We start from the raw sequence: 20,018 nt of genomic DNA, 5'->3' as shown, positions 1-20,018 counted from the left end.
ATATTTTTTAAAACGGCACAGTTGCAGTGATCTGCTGGGGCCACTAGGGGGAGCTCCTGATCCACAAGCTGCAGCTGACTGTCACAGCTGTTCCCAAGTGTTGACATGAGAAATCCTTTCATCCTGAGGGAGTTGATGATTTTAGAGTCAAGGATCAACTGCTCCCTGTGGACAGCGGTGCTGCCGCAGTGAAAAACATTCTTGTTTTCATTCATTCCTATAAATTGACAGCAATAACACCTCGCTTTGAATTTATAAATGTGTATTGTGTCACACTTTTACTCACACAAGTATCTTCAGATAAGCTACAGTCTTTAATTTAAATATCATATTTGTAATTATTTAACCCTGATCGGAGCGTTTGAACTTCCTGTTTAGCCTCTTTGACCTTCTGTGTTGAAGTGAGTTTGATGTTCGGCTGTGTCAAACTATTTATCCACTTGTTTCACTCTGACTTTGTTTGTTTGTTTTGGAAACCAACAGGACGCACTAACATGTCGAGGTGTCTCCACTCATCCCGCACGCTTTTCCTTGGCCAAAGTCCTGCATGTTTTCACATGTAAGCCTACTATGGAAGCCCATTTCTGCCACACACACAAAAATTAGGACCAAATAAATAAATAGAACCAAAAAAATTAGGACCAAAAAAAAACATCTAAGCACTTTTATTTCATCACTTTGGTTTTACAATACCTTCATTTAAATGTAAATATGTATTGTTCATATGACAAAACAAGTAGAAGTCACATAATAGTCCCCAATCTTGTTTCAATTCACGTATTCTTTTAATTTAACTTTGCAAGCACTGTTTTATATTCAAGTGGTCTTGTTATTTACCCAAAGATAGCTGGGCAATGTCAACCACCCGTAAGCCTATTGATGGGTTACTTTAAAGTAAATAATTAATTTAATATATGTGTGGACTTTGCATTTTACTCAGTTCTTTAAAATGGTCAATGGAAGGAAAACAATGTACTTTGTGTGTACATATATTAGCTACAATTATATTTAGGTTGTAACTGTAATTTTGACAATTGTCAGTAGTCAAGTTCTCATTTCTCTCCTTTTTTTTCGTTGCCTTTTTTCAAGTCAACGAAGAAGAAAAAGACAACAAAAAGTTGATTAATTCATTAATTAATTTTTTTTGGCCTAATTTTTTTTGGGGGGGTGGGTCCTATTTTTCTTTTTTTCTTGTGCGGAAATGGATTTCCATAGCTTACTGCAGGAAGCCACTTGCACTTATTGATGTGTCCAGCTCATAATGAACTTGCTATTTAGAATAGTAGGAGTAGCGTACACACAAGGACTCTGCTGTGTGTTTGCATACACAGACTACTGCTATTCAGATACACGTGGACTGGAGCGTGAGGTCGGATCAGTCCACGCATCTTATCTTATTTTGCTGGTTGTAGCTGCGGTTAGACGCCTTCATTCACCTCAGGAGAGCCGGGGCGCAGCTTGATGACGTAGTGAGGTCACAGGCAAGACGGACACATATCAGCTACACCTGCAGGAGGAGTCGGGCCTACCTTCCAAGCCCACTCCCTTAAAACAAACAGGCCTGCATGCAAAAACCGGTCTAACTCTACATTGTATTGTTTTGAATGCGAAAAGGCTGTAAGGGCGAGTACACAAGGGTTTGTTTTTTAATTGATTGGTTAATATATCTGCAGGTATCCTTGTAAGAATGTTTTTTTTATGTATTTTTACTAGCTTCTCTTGAGTTTTACACACACACACACACAAGTAAGAGGGTTTGTCATAAGTAATGTCATTACTACTGCCTCAAATAGTTGTAAAAAAAAAACCACACACACAAAAACAGCTGAAAGTTTCTCAGAGCGACGTGTTTTGTGTTTCCTGTCCACTTATGACGTTTGCAGGTTGGTCAAATACGGGGACGTGGTGCTTTCTCTGCTTTAAAATGGGTTACCGAGCCAAATGTCACCACGTAACCGTCAGGTTATAGCATATGTAGGTCAACCTGATTCTCGTTGGCACGTGCAGCCTTCTGCCTTACGTGAAGTATCGCGTAAAGTTCTGAAATTAAACTATGTAGGTGACGGCCAAAGATTGTCAATATAAGACAAGACGTATCACTTCGATTTTCTTTTTACGGGGAAATGAGGACGCCATTTAAATACTTTCAACTACGTTGAGTAGCCTACTTTTTTTTGTGATGTTGTGTTTGAGAAATTCACGAGGATAAAAACCTTTTTGACCAAAAGGTTCAAAGTAGGCTATTTTTATAGTGCCTGGGCACGTGTGCAACTGTAAGTTCGCAACATGGTTTGTTCTACAATGAAGTTGTTATAATGTTATACCCAGTCAACATTATAACATGTCACTCACTATGTTAAATATATTTACGTAAAACACAGAAAGACTGTCTCACTTACTGGCAACCCTTGCTGGCCCCCATTATCAGACTTGAGAGTAGTATTGTAGAATGTAGATAACTTTAATCCTTTATGAAGGAACAATCTTTACATACGTTTTAACAGTTTTGTACTGTGTAAATTATTTTGGGTGGTTTTGGAAGGACCATATTATTCAGAGTATGTTTTAAAAGCATATCTTGAATACTGCTATTCAAACAGTGTCCTCGTAGGAAATGTGTACACGAAAAATCACAACACAGGTGCGATTGTGACGATGTACTAGGGAATAAGGACGTAGTGAGACCTCCCTCCTGACGCCGCTGTCTTTGGTGGAGGAGCAAAAGGAGTAGCAAAAAGTCAGATCGGTGACGCGCGCGCATCACAGGATCACCGGAAGAATCGCTCAGCGGCCCTGTGAGGGCGGGGCGACCGTGAGAGAGGAGTCGGATACTTATTATATCGTCATCACGTCCTGTCAGGCCAGTTAGACCATCCCGTCTTAAATTAATCATTGAATGCGAGTTGTGATTTACGACCTTTCGTTATGAGCACAGAACATTCTGTTCACTGCAGCCGAAATACAAAACAGTCCCATGTGAATGTTATCACGGCAGGGAAATGCACGAAGAATACAAATAAACTGCAGACTATTCTGAAACCATGCATTTGAATTAGCATACATAATTGTGCAAATGTCATCCAGACGTCATGGCAAATGTCATCCATTCACACCGAGAAACGATGTCAGCCGGTTCACACATTTGACGTCATTTATTTCCGCTCAAACTAAAGGGCTGCTGATCCACTCGTGAGATGAGCTGCCGAGATGAATGGATAGCAGCTGTCTTCACGAAGGTGTCCCCCGTCAAGTAAACACATGCATACATGAACCAAAAAGGCGATGGAGGAGGAGACAAGTGTCGATTCCTTGTTTCCTAGACATGGGTGGTCCGTTCTCACCCATCCCTCACGTTTCCTGCGCCCCCACCCCTCCTCCTTTAAAAAAAAAAAAAAAAACGGGAGGAGGGTGAGGAGAAATGTAAGTCAATTGTACAACAACACCCGTCTCTATGCAGCTCCCCCTCCTCTGCTGCTGCTCTACTACAGCTGGTGGCTCCGCATGCGGCGCCCCGCAGTCCACACCGCGGACACCGCCTCCAGGCTGTAGGCATGTCGGCCGGTGGCTCTGACGGGACGGCGGACAGGCAGACAGGTACGTGCCGCGGGACGGGCCGCTCGTGGACCACAGCAATGGTCGCGTGCATTCCAGGGCGCGAGTGTTGCACGTAATGGATGTGACCGTCTCGTGTGTCTTTCTGCCTGGACAAATAGACACACTAAAGTTGCGAGGAATGCTTCCAGAAAGTGCCTCCGAGCTTCACTCGTCCATTCATACAACCGAGCTAATTGCGAGTTACTTTTCTTGTTTAACTTTACTTTTGCTCAACTTTGGCGCTGAACCAGTTCACGTAACGTTACGTCCGTCAGAGGCGAGTCGCGGTGTTTGTCTGCGGCAACCTGCCTCATAACCTGCTGTGCCGACCATACCGCTCCCCGCTCGGCAACCGGGGAGCGACCGTGCCGCGTGCGTCGCCGCAACGGCCGACACTTTTGTCCATTCATTATTCTGCACAACGTGCTCGTCTCCAACGCGCGCGCGCGCGCGCGGTCGGTATGCTTTGTTCCTGCACGCGAGGTAAACCTCGCGGAACCGCCTGGCTGAAACCATTGCGACGATTTCACCCTGATATGAAGTGTTTTTACATTGTTTTGTCTTGCCCAACCATATCAGTTTGCTTTTGCCACCATATTTCTCTCGCTGGCCAAATTATTTTTCATGAGCCTCACCTCAACGTCCGCAGGGAGCTTAGCTGGTCACGTGGTTCCACGAGGCTCCGTGTATTTTTCTCGCTCAGCTTCTTTCAGAAGTAGGTCAGTAGAGCAGTAGAGCAGCGCTGCCGTCGCTGTGCTGCAGGGGGCGCTAGCGGCTCCTCTCCTCTAAACCAGACCGAGAATACACTGGATACAATTCATAATTTTGAAGGGACTGAAGTATAAAATGCAGAGTTTAAATACAATTCTTAAAAGATATAAAATAAATGCATGCTTAACCTACATACTAACTGTATGCCTTATGCCATACTAACTTTGCTAGTCCATGTTTATAATCCAACACTGTCTCACAGCAGTTTGTGTCACAAACTGCAATCCATTGTTGTTGCCCCAAAAAGTCATTTAATTTGAATGTGCTTTGTAAGTTTATAAACAATCCAGAAATTGTAGGTCAGTGAACCAGAAATAGCCAAGAACATACTGTAACTTCTTGAGTTAAGGCTGGCCTGCCTGTTCTGCATCCATCAAGAGCCTCAATACTCGTGGGTCTGTTCCTAGAAGTCAGCAGACTGAGCTCTGGCATAGTGGCACTATAGAAATATCTGAGGCGGATCAGATCACACTGTTAACAACACACTATACTGAACTCAAGCTGAGGTCAGAAGACAATTAAAAATATTTAACTTGATTATATTTTGATATAATACGATTGTCTAATATCCCAAAAGCGTGTCAAAAGCCAGGTTTCTGCTTTCCACATGATGTTTATTTGGCAGTTTGGATCTGTCTGGCATTTATTGCCAATTTCTGTACATGACTTGTGTTTGCTGAACTGTGTTCGTACTGGTTCGCATTGCACCACATCAAGGTATTGCATTCACAGGTGATCTGGCTCCACATCAGTTCTGCAGCTCACCCTCTATTCCACATTCAGGTCACTCACTCGGAATGAAACCTACACTTGTTAGAAAATGCATGTAGGTCACATCGTGCGTGCTCTTGCACCCGCGGGACATACTGGGTTTGTTGTTTGTGACACCCCTCTGCATCTCCACCCCGCGGAGGACGGGTTGGTCCATGTTTCAGTATTGCGCCATGTCATCCTCTGCCCTGGCTGCACGCCGGCCCTCTCACCGCCACTCCTGTCCAGCTTTTGGCTCCGACTAGCTCCCCCCCCCCCCTCTCCACAACAGCACAAAGCGAGCACTGTCCCTTCCTCGATGGCATGCGATCTAGTTGGACAGCTGGTGGGGCCCACACACACACACACACACACACTCACTCGGAGTGGGGGATGCTCCTCACTACTAAGGAGAGGCAAAGCTGTGACGTTGGAGGCGGCGTCTTGCGCAGCATCACTGGTGAAGTGGTGCGGTGAGCTGAAGGAAGAGCTGGCTAGACTTTAGGGGCATTCAAGTTCCCTCCACTGCGGTTTGGGATGTGGAAGTTTCACCTGTTTGTAAAAGCTTGCTGCCTCTGCCTTCTGACCCCCATGTTGGCCTCCTTCCCAGGGTTACTTACATGAAGTGTGACTCACTTCATAACGTGCTTTCGGCGGTACAGCTCATCTGCTTCATATCGTAAGAGAGGAAGAGCAGGAGAATGTGGGTCAGTCACATTGGAAAGTTTTTTTCCAGTAAAGGTTACGGTTTCCCACATGGTTGTCCTGAGATGGAAGTGGGTCAGTGTCACTGCGTTATATGAACGTGAGGTAAGACGACAACCCAATACCCCATTTACTCTCACGGGCCTTCAAACTGACACAGTCAAGAGCGGAGCTGACTGATTGACGCCGTTTATTGGCAACCGTGAGCCAGCACACACACAGAAGGAGACGGGGCAGCGGAGCAAGGCCGAGGTGTGTGCGGCAAGAGGGGGAGGGAGTTTGTTTGGCGAGACTTAAATAGAAGAAAGGGAGGAATTTTGTTCGTCGGGCTGTCATAAATGTTTCTGGCAGGCATGGGTCGGCCTTAAAAGCTTTCTCAACCTTTAGAACTACATTCCTGAGTGAGGGAGGTATCAGCCTTTCTGAGCCTTTTTGTTTTAGAATCTCACGACTGCAAAACACATTTAAGAGTCATTGATTTGCTCACAAAAAACAAAAAAAGTTGGGCTTTTGAGGACAAGAGTGGTTTCACATCTTGATGGATTCTGTTTAGGTTGTGTCACAATAACTTGTAGTTTCAAAATAAGACAGATGGTCACGTCTCGGATACATAAACAGGATGTGCTTCTTTGGGACCGACAGTAGACAGATGCACATGTCTGCGTTGTTGGACTCTTATGGGAGCAAAGAAAGGCCAGTTATGCTAAGGTAACCAATCTGTTTACACTGTTGGATGATTCCAAAGACAAAAACAAAACAAAATCAAGTTTACAAAAGCAAAGAAATAATGATGAAATCAATAGGAACACATTCAATGTATTAAGTTCTGCAATTTAAACATATTGCGTTTTTCATTTAAAGTACATCAATTAAGGATTCACTGATTTAGAAAATGGAAGTTTTCACTAAAATAAATGAATTCAAGTAAAGATGATTTTTAATTTAGAACGTTTTATGTTCTGTCAATTCAGTGATATTTCACTATATTTAAATGATAGCCTGCATGCTTCTACAGCCTTTGCTTCTGTTGTTTTTGGCACTCTAATAAACAGCAGGGTTCAACATTAATGTTTCTATTGGGTCAGGCATGTGGGTCAGGAATCAATATGCCCAAAGTCAATATATAGGCCCAATATACAAAAAAAATGTTTTTATTAGTGCAAAGTAGCAATTTAGTAACAAATAGTAAGGACAAGTAAATAATCATGTTGTATCAGCCTTCCTCTCTAAGTTGGGACAAACTTTAGAATACATACTTGGAGCTTCACAAACATCCTCTCTCACGCCAGGCAGCTGAACTCCGGTTTCAGCATTGAAACGCTCATTTACACGTTAACTCAGAAACTTTGACTTGACCTGCAGCTAGTTTCCCGCGCGTGCCCGATCGGCACTCTGCATGTGCAACGCTCAACGGGGCGAAGCAGGAAGTGAGATGGCTCAATTTTTTTATTAAATTCCTTTAACGAGCACACTTAAAAACAACAAAGGTTCACAAAGCATTGACATTGATACATATTTCTAAACACGTCAACCAGATCAGGTGCAACAGTTTCCAATGTTGCAGTGATTAGTCCAACATACAGTATCTTACATTGCATTGACTTGGTTGTCACAAATTTTTCCATGTTGACAATCTGTTTTCCAATCCAGGTGTGGGCTTGCTGATTCTTATTAATATATGCATTCTTTCTTTATTTACAGTAAGTCCATTTGAAAATGTTGTTCAAGGCAATTGCACTGAATAAAGAACAGAAACCGCTTCACTCTTGTGTTGATTTATTGTTTGTATTCTCTATTAGCAACAAACGCAACACACCCCAGTAGCAGGTCTAGTCTTATTCATTCATTCATGGCGAATTATCAATACGGCACACAACAAGCCAGCGCCACAGAGTTTTAAAGGTTGATGCATTCGCATGCCGTCGCTCGCGTCTCTGACGGCTGTGTTCATGTCTCAGATCTCGCTGCAGAGGAGGAAGGCCCAAACCAAGCGGGCTCCTCGCTGCTGGCTGTCGACCTGCCGAGGAAACGGAAGGGAGATGTGGAGGAGAGGTCAGGCACCCATGTGCAGTAAGGAGTGATATATATGTATATGTAAACACTCTGTACTGTACAATGCATACATACAATGCAGACATTCTTATTCTTAAATAATAAATATGTCCCATCTTTCAGGCACAGCGTCGACTTCCAACTGGATGACGACCTCTGCGGGTACACACTTACTTCCTGCTTTTGTTTATACACTGTCTTCTGAGAGGATACAGGCACATAAATATATACTTTTCTGATCCCATTAATTTGTAGATCTGAGGAAGACGATCAGCAGGTCAAAATAAAATGCTTCAGGTAATTCTATTTTTACATCAAATTATTGTGACGCTTGTGTTTTTAAATAGCCTTTGTGGCTTTTGATTGGTCTCATTTACTGTGTAATGTGACTAGTTTTAAAATAAACACAAATAAAACTACAATGATTACCGTAAAAGTCGGGTTACAAGCCGCTACTACCATCCGTGGGTGTCCCTGCTAGCTCCCCGCTGTAGCCAGCTAGTGCTAGCTCCTTGCTAGCTCCCCGCTAGCTCTTCGGTATCTGACACTAGCTCCCCGCTAGCTTCCTGCTAGCTCCCCGACAACCACCGAAGGTAGCGGGACAGCCCCGGCTCAACGCCCGTTTCGGGCAGTGGCAGCAGCAGCGGAGCGCTAGCAGCAGCAGCGGAGCGCTAGCAGCAGCAGCGGAGCGCTAGCAGCAGCAGCGGAGCGCTAGCAGCAGCAGCGGAGCGCTAGCAGCAGCAGCGGAGCGCTAGCAGCAGCGCTAGCTTGCTACAGCGGGAACACTCATTGAAAGTAGAAGCGGCTTGAAACCCGACTTTTACGTTACTTTATGTTTTATGAACTCCACGCAATTATTTCCCCCCAAAAAATAGATAGAGTCGGTAGAATTGTCTGTCTGATTTGTGACTGCGCCTGCAGGGAGCCTCACCGGCAGATCGAGAAGCGGCGGCGGGATAAGATGAACAACCTCATCGACGAGCTGGCTGCCATGATCCCCGCCTGTCTGCCCATGGCTCGGAAACTTGACAAACTCACTGTCCTGCGCAAGGCCGTGCAACACCTGAAAGTCCTCAAAGGTAACTCTGAACCCACCCGATTAATTCAGATGTCAGCGGCGTCTATTCCCATCCATATGAAAGCTTTTTTCCCCTTTTATTGTTTTCAGTTGACACGAGTAGCGCCTTTACGAACGGCATCCACAAGCCTTCAATCCTGCCTCAGGATGACCTCAGGCACCTTCTGCTCAGGGTAGGTACTCCTGTACGACCCCGATGAGTCCCATGTGATCATAACATCCATCTTTCTGTGCATTGATATGTCCATTTATACATTTTTCTCCCAGGCTGCCGATGGTTTCCTCTTAATTGTAAGCTGTGACCGGGCTAAAGTCCTGTTCATCTCCGAGTCCGTCTCCAAGATCCTCAACTTTAACCGGGTAGGTTGCACTTCTATATCCGACCGCATCTTGCTGCAGTCATCAGCTATAATTCTTTTTATAAAAAAAAGCAGGCCATCCGGCTGGGTCAGCTGACATTTTACTCAAGTGATGGACATTTCTATTTGTTTTCCTTTTCTTTTCTTGTATTTGAATGTCAATTTGCAGAAAGAGGCAAAACAAATGGCATAAACTTTATTGTTCAAGCCGACAAACTGGTGAACACAGTGGGACGTTTTCATGTGAACGGCTAAAGGCTCCTGCATGTTGTCAGTTTGGGGCCCGTATGAGAGTCTCCAGTCCAGCTGCTCTCAGCATGTGCTACAGCTTAGGCTGGCTGAGGAACTGGAGTCGACAATACAATATTGTACGAGCAAACAAAACATATGATTTTTGTTTTAAGCTCTAATGAAAGTCTAATAATACTGCAAGTAAACGCAACAATAAACGCCAAATATAGTTTTATTTTTGCCGGGCCAATCATTTCAGAGCTCTCGACATTGTTGTCGGTGTGGGGATTAGCAGCCGGACATGCTAACCACACCTGCTCTACATTCCTGACCACATTTTCCAGCTTTGAGACGGGCCGTGGGCGAGCAGCGAGGAAAGGAGATTAAATGCAAAGAAAAGCGTCCGAAGTAATCTGACACCACGTCTGCAGGGCAGCGCGTTATCTTGAGGCTTACCAGTGAACCCTGACTGGAAACACGCTGCAGCAACTCTCTCGTTGTGCAGCTACATTTACTCTGTGTGGACACAATGAGCTGTGTGACGACGACAATTTAGCACCTTGTGGTTAGATTGTAAAGAAAGACACATAGATGTTAAAGTTGTTGTTGTAGTTGTTGTAATGGGTGCACGTCATTTGCCTTCACAGTTTGAGCTGACTGGGCAGAGCATGTTTGACTTCATCCACCCCAAAGACATCAATAAGGTGAAGGAGCAGCTGTCGTCTTCAGAGTCTCCTCGCCAACGCCTCATGGATGCTGCCAGTAAGTCCGACGCCTTGCCGGGTCTGAGCCGTAACGCGGTGTTAAAGAGTAGCTGACGGCTGATGCTCCAGGTTTGTCGCTGTCTTTGTGTGTGCAGCCGGCGTTCAGGTCCAGCTGGACGCCCCCCTCAAGCCGCCCCACTTGTCCACCGGGGCCCGGCGCTCCTTCCTCTGTCGGATGAAGCACAGTCGGTTGGCGGGGAAGCAGGAGGACCAACCCTTGCTGCCCTGTCCTCCCAAGAAGAAAGGTGGGTTCCATGATGTCGTTGTGACATCATCATCGGGGGAAAAGAACTGAACATTTAGCCGTGTAGCAGCAATGCTGCTTTTGAATGAATCTTCTTGAGCCACCTCACTGTCAAATAAAGCTTCTTTTAGATGAATATGCACAGGTAGACAAAAACCTTGACTGCCCTTCAGTTGCTTCCAGAGGATTCTCATTGCTGCTGATCCGCAACTGAGGCTTTTCTATTCTAAGCTACACAATTGCGCAGGAAGTAGTTGTGCATTTTGAAATGTTTGGCATGCAGATCATCTGTCTTCAACATTTAAGCTATCGGCTCCAGATTGATTTGTATTTTCTTTCACGTTCACACATCAGTTGAACTGTAGATGACTTTACTGACCACTGAATGAAGTCCAAGCAGTAAAGCTATATATACACACACACACACACACACACACACACACACACACACACACACACATGCACGCACACACACACACACACACACACACACACACACAGTTATGTTCAGGTTCTGCAGGGCCCTTTGACCCAAACAGAAGAGGAGGATAAGTGTGCCAACGACAATGTAATTGGGTGGACTTTAATATCCATGGAAATCATTAACAGAAACTAGTCTCCTATTTCTCTAGCTGCTTATTAAAGGTAATCATTAAATACTATACTTGTTTCCAACACTATTGTCTGTGATAGATCAAGTTTGAGCAAACAATTGTTCTGTTTCTTGTTAAAATACACATAAATATAACTTTTCCTAAAGAGTTTGAATGAGATATCCCCCCAAAAAATAAATGTCACATCGAAAACAAAACGCTAGTCCTTCATGGGAAGTAGGTCAGTGTTGCAACCTGGTATTGTGGTGACGGAAACAGGAGGTGTGGCGCCACACAGTGGCTCATATCAGCAACTGCACTGAAGCAAAAGTGCATTTGTCAGAAATTATTTCCAGCTGTGGATTTACACAATTTACTGCTGTGTTGAGTTGAAAGTACAGTGCCAAAGCTTTGTAAGGACATTCTTTAGCCTTGAAAAAAATGTAAAAATAAAAAAATATTTGTGACCATTGTTAAAAATGTCCATCCGTGGTTTAGAACGAATGGGCTTGAGGCTGATTGAGACGGGAAAATAAATTATTACCACGTTATGGTCATGGGATTTGTTTACCATGAGGAATAAAAGTATCAGCAAGCTTATTTCTTTAACAAGTTAACACTGTAAAGGACCCTAAATGGTCACAAATTAACTTCATTTAACTTTTGTTGAATTAAATCACTTGTTTGGGGCTTTCATGAACATTTCATCGGCACTTGATTGATTTTATGTGCAATTTAGCTCTCAAAACTTAAAATATCCTGTTGTCTCTGTGCCCGCAGAGGCTTACAGATACTGTACCCTCCACTGCACCGGATACATGCGCAGTTGGCCGAGCAGCCAGCTGGACTCGGAGGGTGACGCCGAGAAGGAGACCTCGAACCTGACCTGCCTGGTGACGGTGTGCCGCCTCCTCACCCACGTGCCCGACCAGCCGCCCAAAGGCGTCAGCATCAAGCCCTCCGAGTTCGTCACCCGCTGTGCCATCGACGGAAAGTTCACTTTTGTGGAACAACAGTGAGTTTCCTCCGATTCGAGCCGCCTCCGTCTGCACACGCATCCATTTGTCTTCCCGTCGCGAGTCATGGATTTGTTTCCGCTGAGAGAGGAATGGCAGAGTTGTGGCGAGGCGGCCGCTGAGCGCAGTGGACACAATCCTTTCCTGTCTTCATTGTTTCTCAGAAGGAGCTATGCATCACGACAAAATCTCATCTCATATAGTATAGTGAATCATATATACTCTGTATGTGTGACTGCTGAACGGCTCATTTACTCCGTGTCCCGTCTTCACTCGTCGCTGTTTTTTTAATTTTTTTTTAGACACAAAGAAGGCCAGAGTAACTGAACTCCTCTCTTTTCCTCCAGAGCCACAACAGTCATCGGTTACTTGCCGCAGGAAGTTCTCGGCACGTCGTGTTACGAGTATTTCCACCAGGACGACCTGCGGCACCTCGCGGAGAAACACAGGCAAGGTGATGCAAAGCAAACGCAGTTTGCAACTTTATCCCTAAATCTGATTTCAATTCAGAACTCAATCAAGAGTGTACTCCAAAAACAAGATGTGTGTTTTTGTTGTGGAGAAGCTCCTTCACCGTTTTCTGTTGTAACACTCGTGTCATATCTCTGAGCAGTTCTTCGGAGCAAAGAGAAGATCGAGACGCAGTGCTACAAGTTCAAAACCAAGTACGGCTCCTACGTTTCCCTCCAAAGTCAGTGGTTTAGTTTCACCAATCCATGGACCAAAGAAGTAGAGTTCATCGTGTCCTCAAACAGGGTTGTCTCGTGAGTATTGATTCATCTATGACTGTGCGTCGCCTGCCTCAGATAAAAGCTTTGTTTCTGTGCTGATGACATCATGTGCTGACTACTCATCATGCTCCTGTAGCACTGCTGCAGAGTTTATTCAAGGTCTTCAATAGCAGCGTAACTTCTCCTTTGCACCAGCAGGGGGCCTACTCACACAAAAGAAGAGGAGATGGGCGACTCAAAAGAACTTCAGGGTAACAAATACATTCTGTGTTTTCACATCGGCCAAGATCTGTTGTGTGTTTTTTGTGTGTTTGTGTTTTTAACACAACGGTCGATATACTGTCTTATTCTCCAGAGGACACAAAGCAGTTACCCATAATTCCCGGCCTTTCCAGCGGTGTGGGCACTATGATCTACGCGGGCAGCATAGGGACCCGAATCGCAAATGAGCTCCTCGACTCCTACAGGTGCATTGTGGGAATAAATGTATGAGAGGGGAGGGGAAGACGTCTTGCCTACGCAGCGATGGGTTAAAAGTCAACACTGACACGACTGTGGCATGAATAGAAATAAAAAAATCTAATCTCCTGCCGTGTTCCCAAACAGGATGAACTCCTCTCCGTCGAGCGGAGCTTCCAGTCCGTTCGGCCCGGCCCAGGAGAAAGGCCCACTGGTTTCCCCGCAAACCAGCAACAGTGTGAGTGTCCTCTTCACTACAGCGGCTCTTTATCTCGGAGGGAGGTCACACAAGTTTCATGATGTCATCATGTTTCGCTCAATTCTCCTGAACGAGGTATGTCAGGAACGCCTGAAGGGAGTTTCTATTGGAACAAACGTCATCTGGACTCGACGCTGAACTGATCAAGGTCAAGGTCACTGTGACCTCAGAAAAACATTATTGGGCTGTTTTCTAATAGGATACAAATATGAAGTGATGACATCATGGAAAGACATGTATACTTGCAAGACTGGCAATCCTTTTTATGCGAACAATTGTTAGCAAAAAGTTCTTCCATAATCAGTGTTCATGATGACCTTCTGATCAACATTTATATTCACCTTTACTAAAATATTGAGGCTTTAAAAGTCCGTCTCAGTACACTTCAGAGGCACGTCTTGTGTTTTCTCCATGTATTATTGTTAATTTAATTGGCAAAAGGACGTCTGATTCAAATGCATGCCAATGGAATTTGAATAGGAATATATTTTTGTATCACTTCATGCTAATGTTGATGCTGCGGGCTATTTGTATGCAAAGCCAGGCTAGTTGTGCGTACATGCAAATGAATGTGGACGGAGTGAGTCTTGGGGATGCGTCACGTGCAGCTCGCAGGTGACCCGACAGTTGATTGAGGTCGCCGCCTCATGTAACCGTGATATGAAGAGCTGTCACTTGTAATGAAGGATTCCATCGTGCTTGTCATTTTACCAAAGCAGTGATTTGAGTTATATGCGCTTACAGAGCGAGTCTTATTCAAATGTTACTCAAATGCGCTATTTGGAGAAACGGCAGCGGCTACTTCTTCATCTGGTTTTCCTGGGTTCAATTACACACTCCGGTGGAGGAAGGTGAAACACGAGGCCCTGTGCGGTGCTTTGACGTCTGACTATTTGTTCCAGGCGTCCAGCAGAGAGGAGGCAGCGGGCAGCTCCTCAGGGTCCCGGTCCGACTCCAGGACGGCAGCGGACGCCGGCAGTGCGACCTCTGAACGTTCAGGTACAGTCGGCGGGATAATCAGGAGTCCAAACGGAGCCGTTTCTCTCTACATCTATGCAGAACAGAAGAAGAAGAAATGTGCCTCAAAAAGCTGGTCCGACGGCTTCAAAAGGACCTTTAGACATTTCGTATTGACAAACTCCTGCAGTCTTTTGTTTTGTTGACCCCGCCCACCATTTCACAGCTAATCAGCAGGTGATCCAAAATGTTCCATGAAATTTAAACTCTTAAATCCTTCATAATCTTTACGATCTTACAGCAGGGTTTACATACAACAACAACAACAACAACAACGTCCGTGCAGTTTTCCCCCTAAAGTTGTCTTTCCTCTGCTCTGTCCCGCCCAGGCGAGCCGTCCCAGCTGGACCTCGACAGCGTGGTGGTGCCGGGCCTGAGCAGCTTCAGCAGCGACGAGGCGGCCATGGCGGTCATCATGAGCCTGCTGGAGACGGAGACGAACATGGGTCAATCTGGGAACTTTGAGAACTTACACTGGCCTTTCTAGGGGACGCACGGACTTTAAGCTCTCACGCGCGGCCGTGTCGTTCCCTCGGCCGCGCACTCGTTCCCTCGGTAGGACTGAGCCGGCCCACTCGTACCAAAGGTCGAGACCCGTCGTGCTGGAAGGAGCCTAACGAGAGTAGAGAGGAATTATTGTTACTGTGATCACCTTGTTGCCCCCTCCTTTTATCCCTTTCTCCCTCCCTCCCTCCCTCGCTCCCTTCAGCTCTCACATCAAGGAATGGGAGGTTGAAGTGGACCCGGAGTGGTGATTCAGTGACACTTCAGCTTGAACCCAGACTTTCCACCTTGTATCCGTCGGCTCTGCTCGCCCCCGTGAGGAGAGTCAGACTCCTGCCATGTGCAGCGCTGCTAGAGAAACTCCTCAAACCTCTTGACATCTGCGAAGCCCACTGTGATGGATTGCATGTTTCTCAGGACTCGGTCTGATTGGTCTAGTATTGTTTTTTTTAGCGATGTTTTTTTTAAAGGTCCCCTTTCGGACACATGTTAAGTCGTGTTTTCTCTGTATTGTTTCCAGTAAGATCTGAAAAAGACAAAAAAAAAGAAAGTCTATTTGTTTTGTTCTTTATGGAGATTTGAAAACTTGTGAATTATGCGTGAGGCATTGCACCAGCACCACCACGAGGGGTCCAGTCAGCCTCCGATCGATAGATTATAGCTCTCACCAGCAAACAAACCACGTGAATTGTTTATTTTAAAATAATTTGAGATGATAAAATGTCTGTTTGTAAATTTATCAGAAAGCATGTCAGACAGTTTTACCAGCTAGCTTAAAAATGTATAACGTCTTTAATGATTTAGTTTAGTTTTTAATTAAATTAATACTTGAAAACTGACTGATTTTGGTCCCAGGATAAATAGTTGTCATGGCTCTTACAATATGCTGTTACAATGTACATTTCAAGGATAGATCCGGGATGTCAAAGTGATGAGAACAGGTTAAAAAGATAAAGATGGAAGCTAAAGCATCAGATCAGTGTGAAAGTGAACCAGGAAGGCGACAATGAAATGAAGCAACAACACTGTTCCTGTAGAGACGGCTTGGTTTTGATTCACTTTGTGTTGTGCAGTCATTGAAAGGCAAAAGCAGCATGTGTATACATGCAGTAGTACGTATGAGGGGGAGGGACTCATTGAAGATTAAAATCTGTCTGTGAGGTTCCTCAGAAAATAGAAGGAAGATGAACCTGAACATTACATCTTTAGTTGGTAAGTTGAACCACTGGATGGGCACTTGAGCTCTCGTGTGTCTCTACATATGTATTTTACTCCAGACAGCACTGTGAAGGTAATGCATTGTGCTGTGCAATCCTGGAAATACATCCATCGTCCAGTTGTGGATGGGAAAATGTTTTCTCGTGGTAATAAGGGACAAGCCAGCATGCTCCTCGGTTGTCTCATGTGTCCTGTACTTTCCTCCTTCCTGTTGGCACCAACATAGTATTTGAACCGCTTTACACTTCACTGATAGCATTCATACTGCCAGGGAGACGTGACCGTTGCAGTCCATCGATGTCTCAATGTCCCACTACCACAACAGCCTTGTGTGAACCAAAATCCCTTTTCTGGATAAATTCAGTTGTTGGGTGTCGCCAGCGAACATTCGTTGTCAAAATCAAAGAGCAAAACAGAAAAGTTTGAACCGCCTTTGAAAAAAAGGGCCGATGGCAAGACGGCCAAGTGACATGTTGGAGTCTGAGCAACAGGAACGATGACATCATCAAACCAATGAGTTCCTGACGAGCTTCACGTCGGTAAACGCCAGTCATCGGGTTTTTACTTCTGAACTCAGTGACGAGCCTCTTTACGGCCGGGACTGTGAACTCTGGTGATGTCACTGCTTCCTCTCATCTTGAAAGCATAATGTGATTGTGTTGCCGTGAGCACATTGTTGTTTCTGACGAGGTTCATTTGTAAATCAGCCGTTCTGTTCTCTCTTTGGCTTGAAAGCAAACTGTTGGACAATATTTGCTGCCGCCATCAAAGCCATGTACAGCATTGAACATGTCTCGCTATAAAAAGATAAACTGTGATATTTGTATATGAAAATTGTCGTCGATGTATCTGCTGTAACGAGGAATGGAGGTTGACAGTCTTTAAAAAAATAAATCCTAAATGATCCAATTTCTATTTAGTCTTTACTGCAATATAAAATGTGTTTTAGGAGTCTTGTGCTCAGCTCCTGCACGGCTAACCAGCTGCATGAAGTATTTTCTCTGTGAAACAATGCTGAGGTGAAGAGGGACACGATCATCAATCACACAAAGGACAAATCGTTTATTGCCAAAATATTTATTGAACAGAGTTGTTGGCTTTTACACAATGCATTAAAATCAAACGCGCAGGAAGTAAGAAGTCACGTTGGATACGAGTGATTCTTACACTGACCTTGAGCATCTTGTCTGCTTGTAAACTGTTTCACGATGTCGCCCAACGCATTTTACGTGGGCTACGGTTTGTAATAGACAGGTTGCCATAGCAATTTGAGATAATCGAAATGTAGTAGATGTTGCTTTCTTGTTTTAAGACTAAAATATAACATTATGCCGATGATATTGTACTTTTTTCCTCAGATTTTGGAATACCTCCATAACATCCATTCATTTGGAGCCGGTTCCAGCGAACATTGAAAACAAAACAAAACTATGGTTCTCCTAAAGGTTGCACCCACATATAACAATAACAATAAATATATATATATTATATTATATATATATTATATATATTTATATATATATATATATATATATATATATATATATATATATATATATATATTTATATAAATATATTTATATATATTTATATATTTAAATATATATATATAAATATATAAATATATATTTATATATATATATTTATATATATATTTATATATTTAAATATATATATATATATATATATATATATATCTATAAATATATATATATATATATATATATATAAATATATATATATATATATTTATATTTATATATATAAATATATATATATATAAATATATATATATATTTATATATATATATATATATTTATATATATATATATATATATATTTATATATATATATATTTATATATATATATATATAAATATATATATATATATATATATATGTATATAAATATATATATATTTATATTTATATATATATATATATTTATATATATATTTATATATATATTTATATATATATTTATATATATATATTTATATATATATATAAATATATATATATATATGTATATAATATATATATATATATATATATATATATATATATATATATATATATATATATATATATATATATCTGTTTACAACACAAAACACAAAATATAACCTTTAATCATCAATCTCTGGGTTGAAAGATTGTCTTTGCAATCCTTTCTATATTTGATATTGCCCTCTATATATAATGATAGCTCTATCTATACAGCACCTTTCAAAACAAAGTTACAAAGTACTTCACAATAAAACACGAAAGCAAATGAGAAACAAAAGCAGGTCCAATAAGATGTCTCTATCAACTAAATGTCTACCCTGTCTTACTGGGGCAGCACATTTGTCTGGCTTTAGAGAGGTAGAACAGAGGGCCTATGAATACACCAAACACGGGGAATACCAAAGATAACTCAAAAATATTACAAAAGACCTTACTAAAATTATTAGTCAAAAACAATAAGACCATAGGAACAAACATCAGGACTGGGAGGTAAACCACCACTGCGAGCCCCACCACGACCAACACATTGCCCACCGCCTGTCTCTTTAGGGGCGACTCGGAGCGGACTTGGTTACCGTTTGTGGTGTGGGCCGGACTTTGCTTCTGCAGGGACCAGATCACTCCTCCAAGGCAGACCAGCATCACGCAGAAGAGGCAGGAGATGATGATGGAAACCGGCGCCATCATAAAAATGAAATCGTCCAGTAAACCTGTAGAGAAACAAGGAAATGAAAATGTCAACTTAAAACATTAAATTCCACTTCCTGTAATTCATCAGTCGATTTTTTAAATCCCATTTTAACCTCCAACATGTTGTCAGCACAGAGCTTCCATGCCAAACTTTTACCCAACGCTTACCTGTTGCAAAGCAGAAGCACAAGGTGAACGCCCACACCACAGCAGAGACAGCCATGCGGTACTCCCACTTCCTCGCTCTCAGGTACAGCACAGGTCTGACCACGGCCAGGTAGCGCTCCACGCACATGCAGGCCAGCAGCAGGGGACAGCCAATCAGGTTGAACATACTGAAGATCGCGCTTGCCAATCTCAGTGAAATTGTCATAGCGGGAGGTTCCAGGTCAGTGTCTGAAAAGACAATCACAGGGTTTAGCACTTTGGATTATTGCAGTCAAATGTGAAGGCTCTCAAAAACCCTTTAGATGGGACATTCATAGGAGGACTGGGCTCGCAAACATTTAAGAACATTTAACAAGTTGGAGAAGCAGCTCGGCTACAAGGACGCGCAACAGTCCTTATCCAGTCATTTTATTGTCTGGTCTGACCAGCAAGTTACACAAGGAAACTCAAGAGTGTGTCTCCCCAAACAGGAAGTGCTGGGGACTTGATGTCCAAACACTACGGGGCGTTACTATATTTGCTTGGCAAATGACTGTAGCGAGGGAGCTAAACGCATGCAACGTCCTCGCTAGCTGTGGATAAGCTATCGCTAGTCGGCCATGACAGCCGGCCTGCCAACTGGCAGTGAGGAAGCTATCGCTACCTCAGTCACTGACATTTATTCAAGAGACATATTTTACCAGACGTCTGTCTGGCAACTGACCTGCGTCCTTTTGGACGTGGTTTGTACTTTGTCGGGGCAGAGTTATATAAAGTTGGATGGTCCAACACAAATGATAATATGATACCCTTATTTTAGACTCT

General features: G+C 43.3%; 1 protein-coding gene across 1 annotated transcript; it reads left to right on the top strand.

Annotated features, from left to right (window-relative positions):
• The first annotated feature begins 3,469 nt into the window (after window positions 1-3,469).
• Window positions 3,470-17,170, top strand: LOC137791382 (basic helix-loop-helix ARNT-like protein 2). Its single transcript, XM_068586286.1, has 17 exons — window positions 3,470-3,594; window positions 7,779-7,890; window positions 7,996-8,034; window positions 8,128-8,169; window positions 8,794-8,951; window positions 9,041-9,123; window positions 9,218-9,310; window positions 10,188-10,302; window positions 10,400-10,549; window positions 11,922-12,156; window positions 12,505-12,611; window positions 12,771-12,921; window positions 13,084-13,139; window positions 13,244-13,355; window positions 13,495-13,585; window positions 14,509-14,605; window positions 14,953-17,170. The coding sequence occupies exons 1-17, from the start codon at window positions 3,552-3,554 to the stop codon at window positions 15,108-15,110; spliced, it is 1,842 nt and encodes a 613-aa protein (XP_068442387.1). The 5' UTR covers window positions 3,470-3,551; the 3' UTR covers window positions 15,111-17,170.
• Window positions 17,171-20,018: the final 2,848 nt, after the last annotated feature.

Source organism: Clinocottus analis, unplaced genomic scaffold (assembly GCF_023055335.1).
Source record: "Clinocottus analis isolate CAN_PGR_092001 unplaced genomic scaffold, fCliAna1.0.p SCAF_20, whole genome shotgun sequence".
Taxonomy (NCBI): Eukaryota; Metazoa; Chordata; class Actinopteri; order Perciformes; family Cottidae; genus Clinocottus; species Clinocottus analis.
This window is presented reverse-complemented; position numbering and strand designations above follow the sequence as displayed.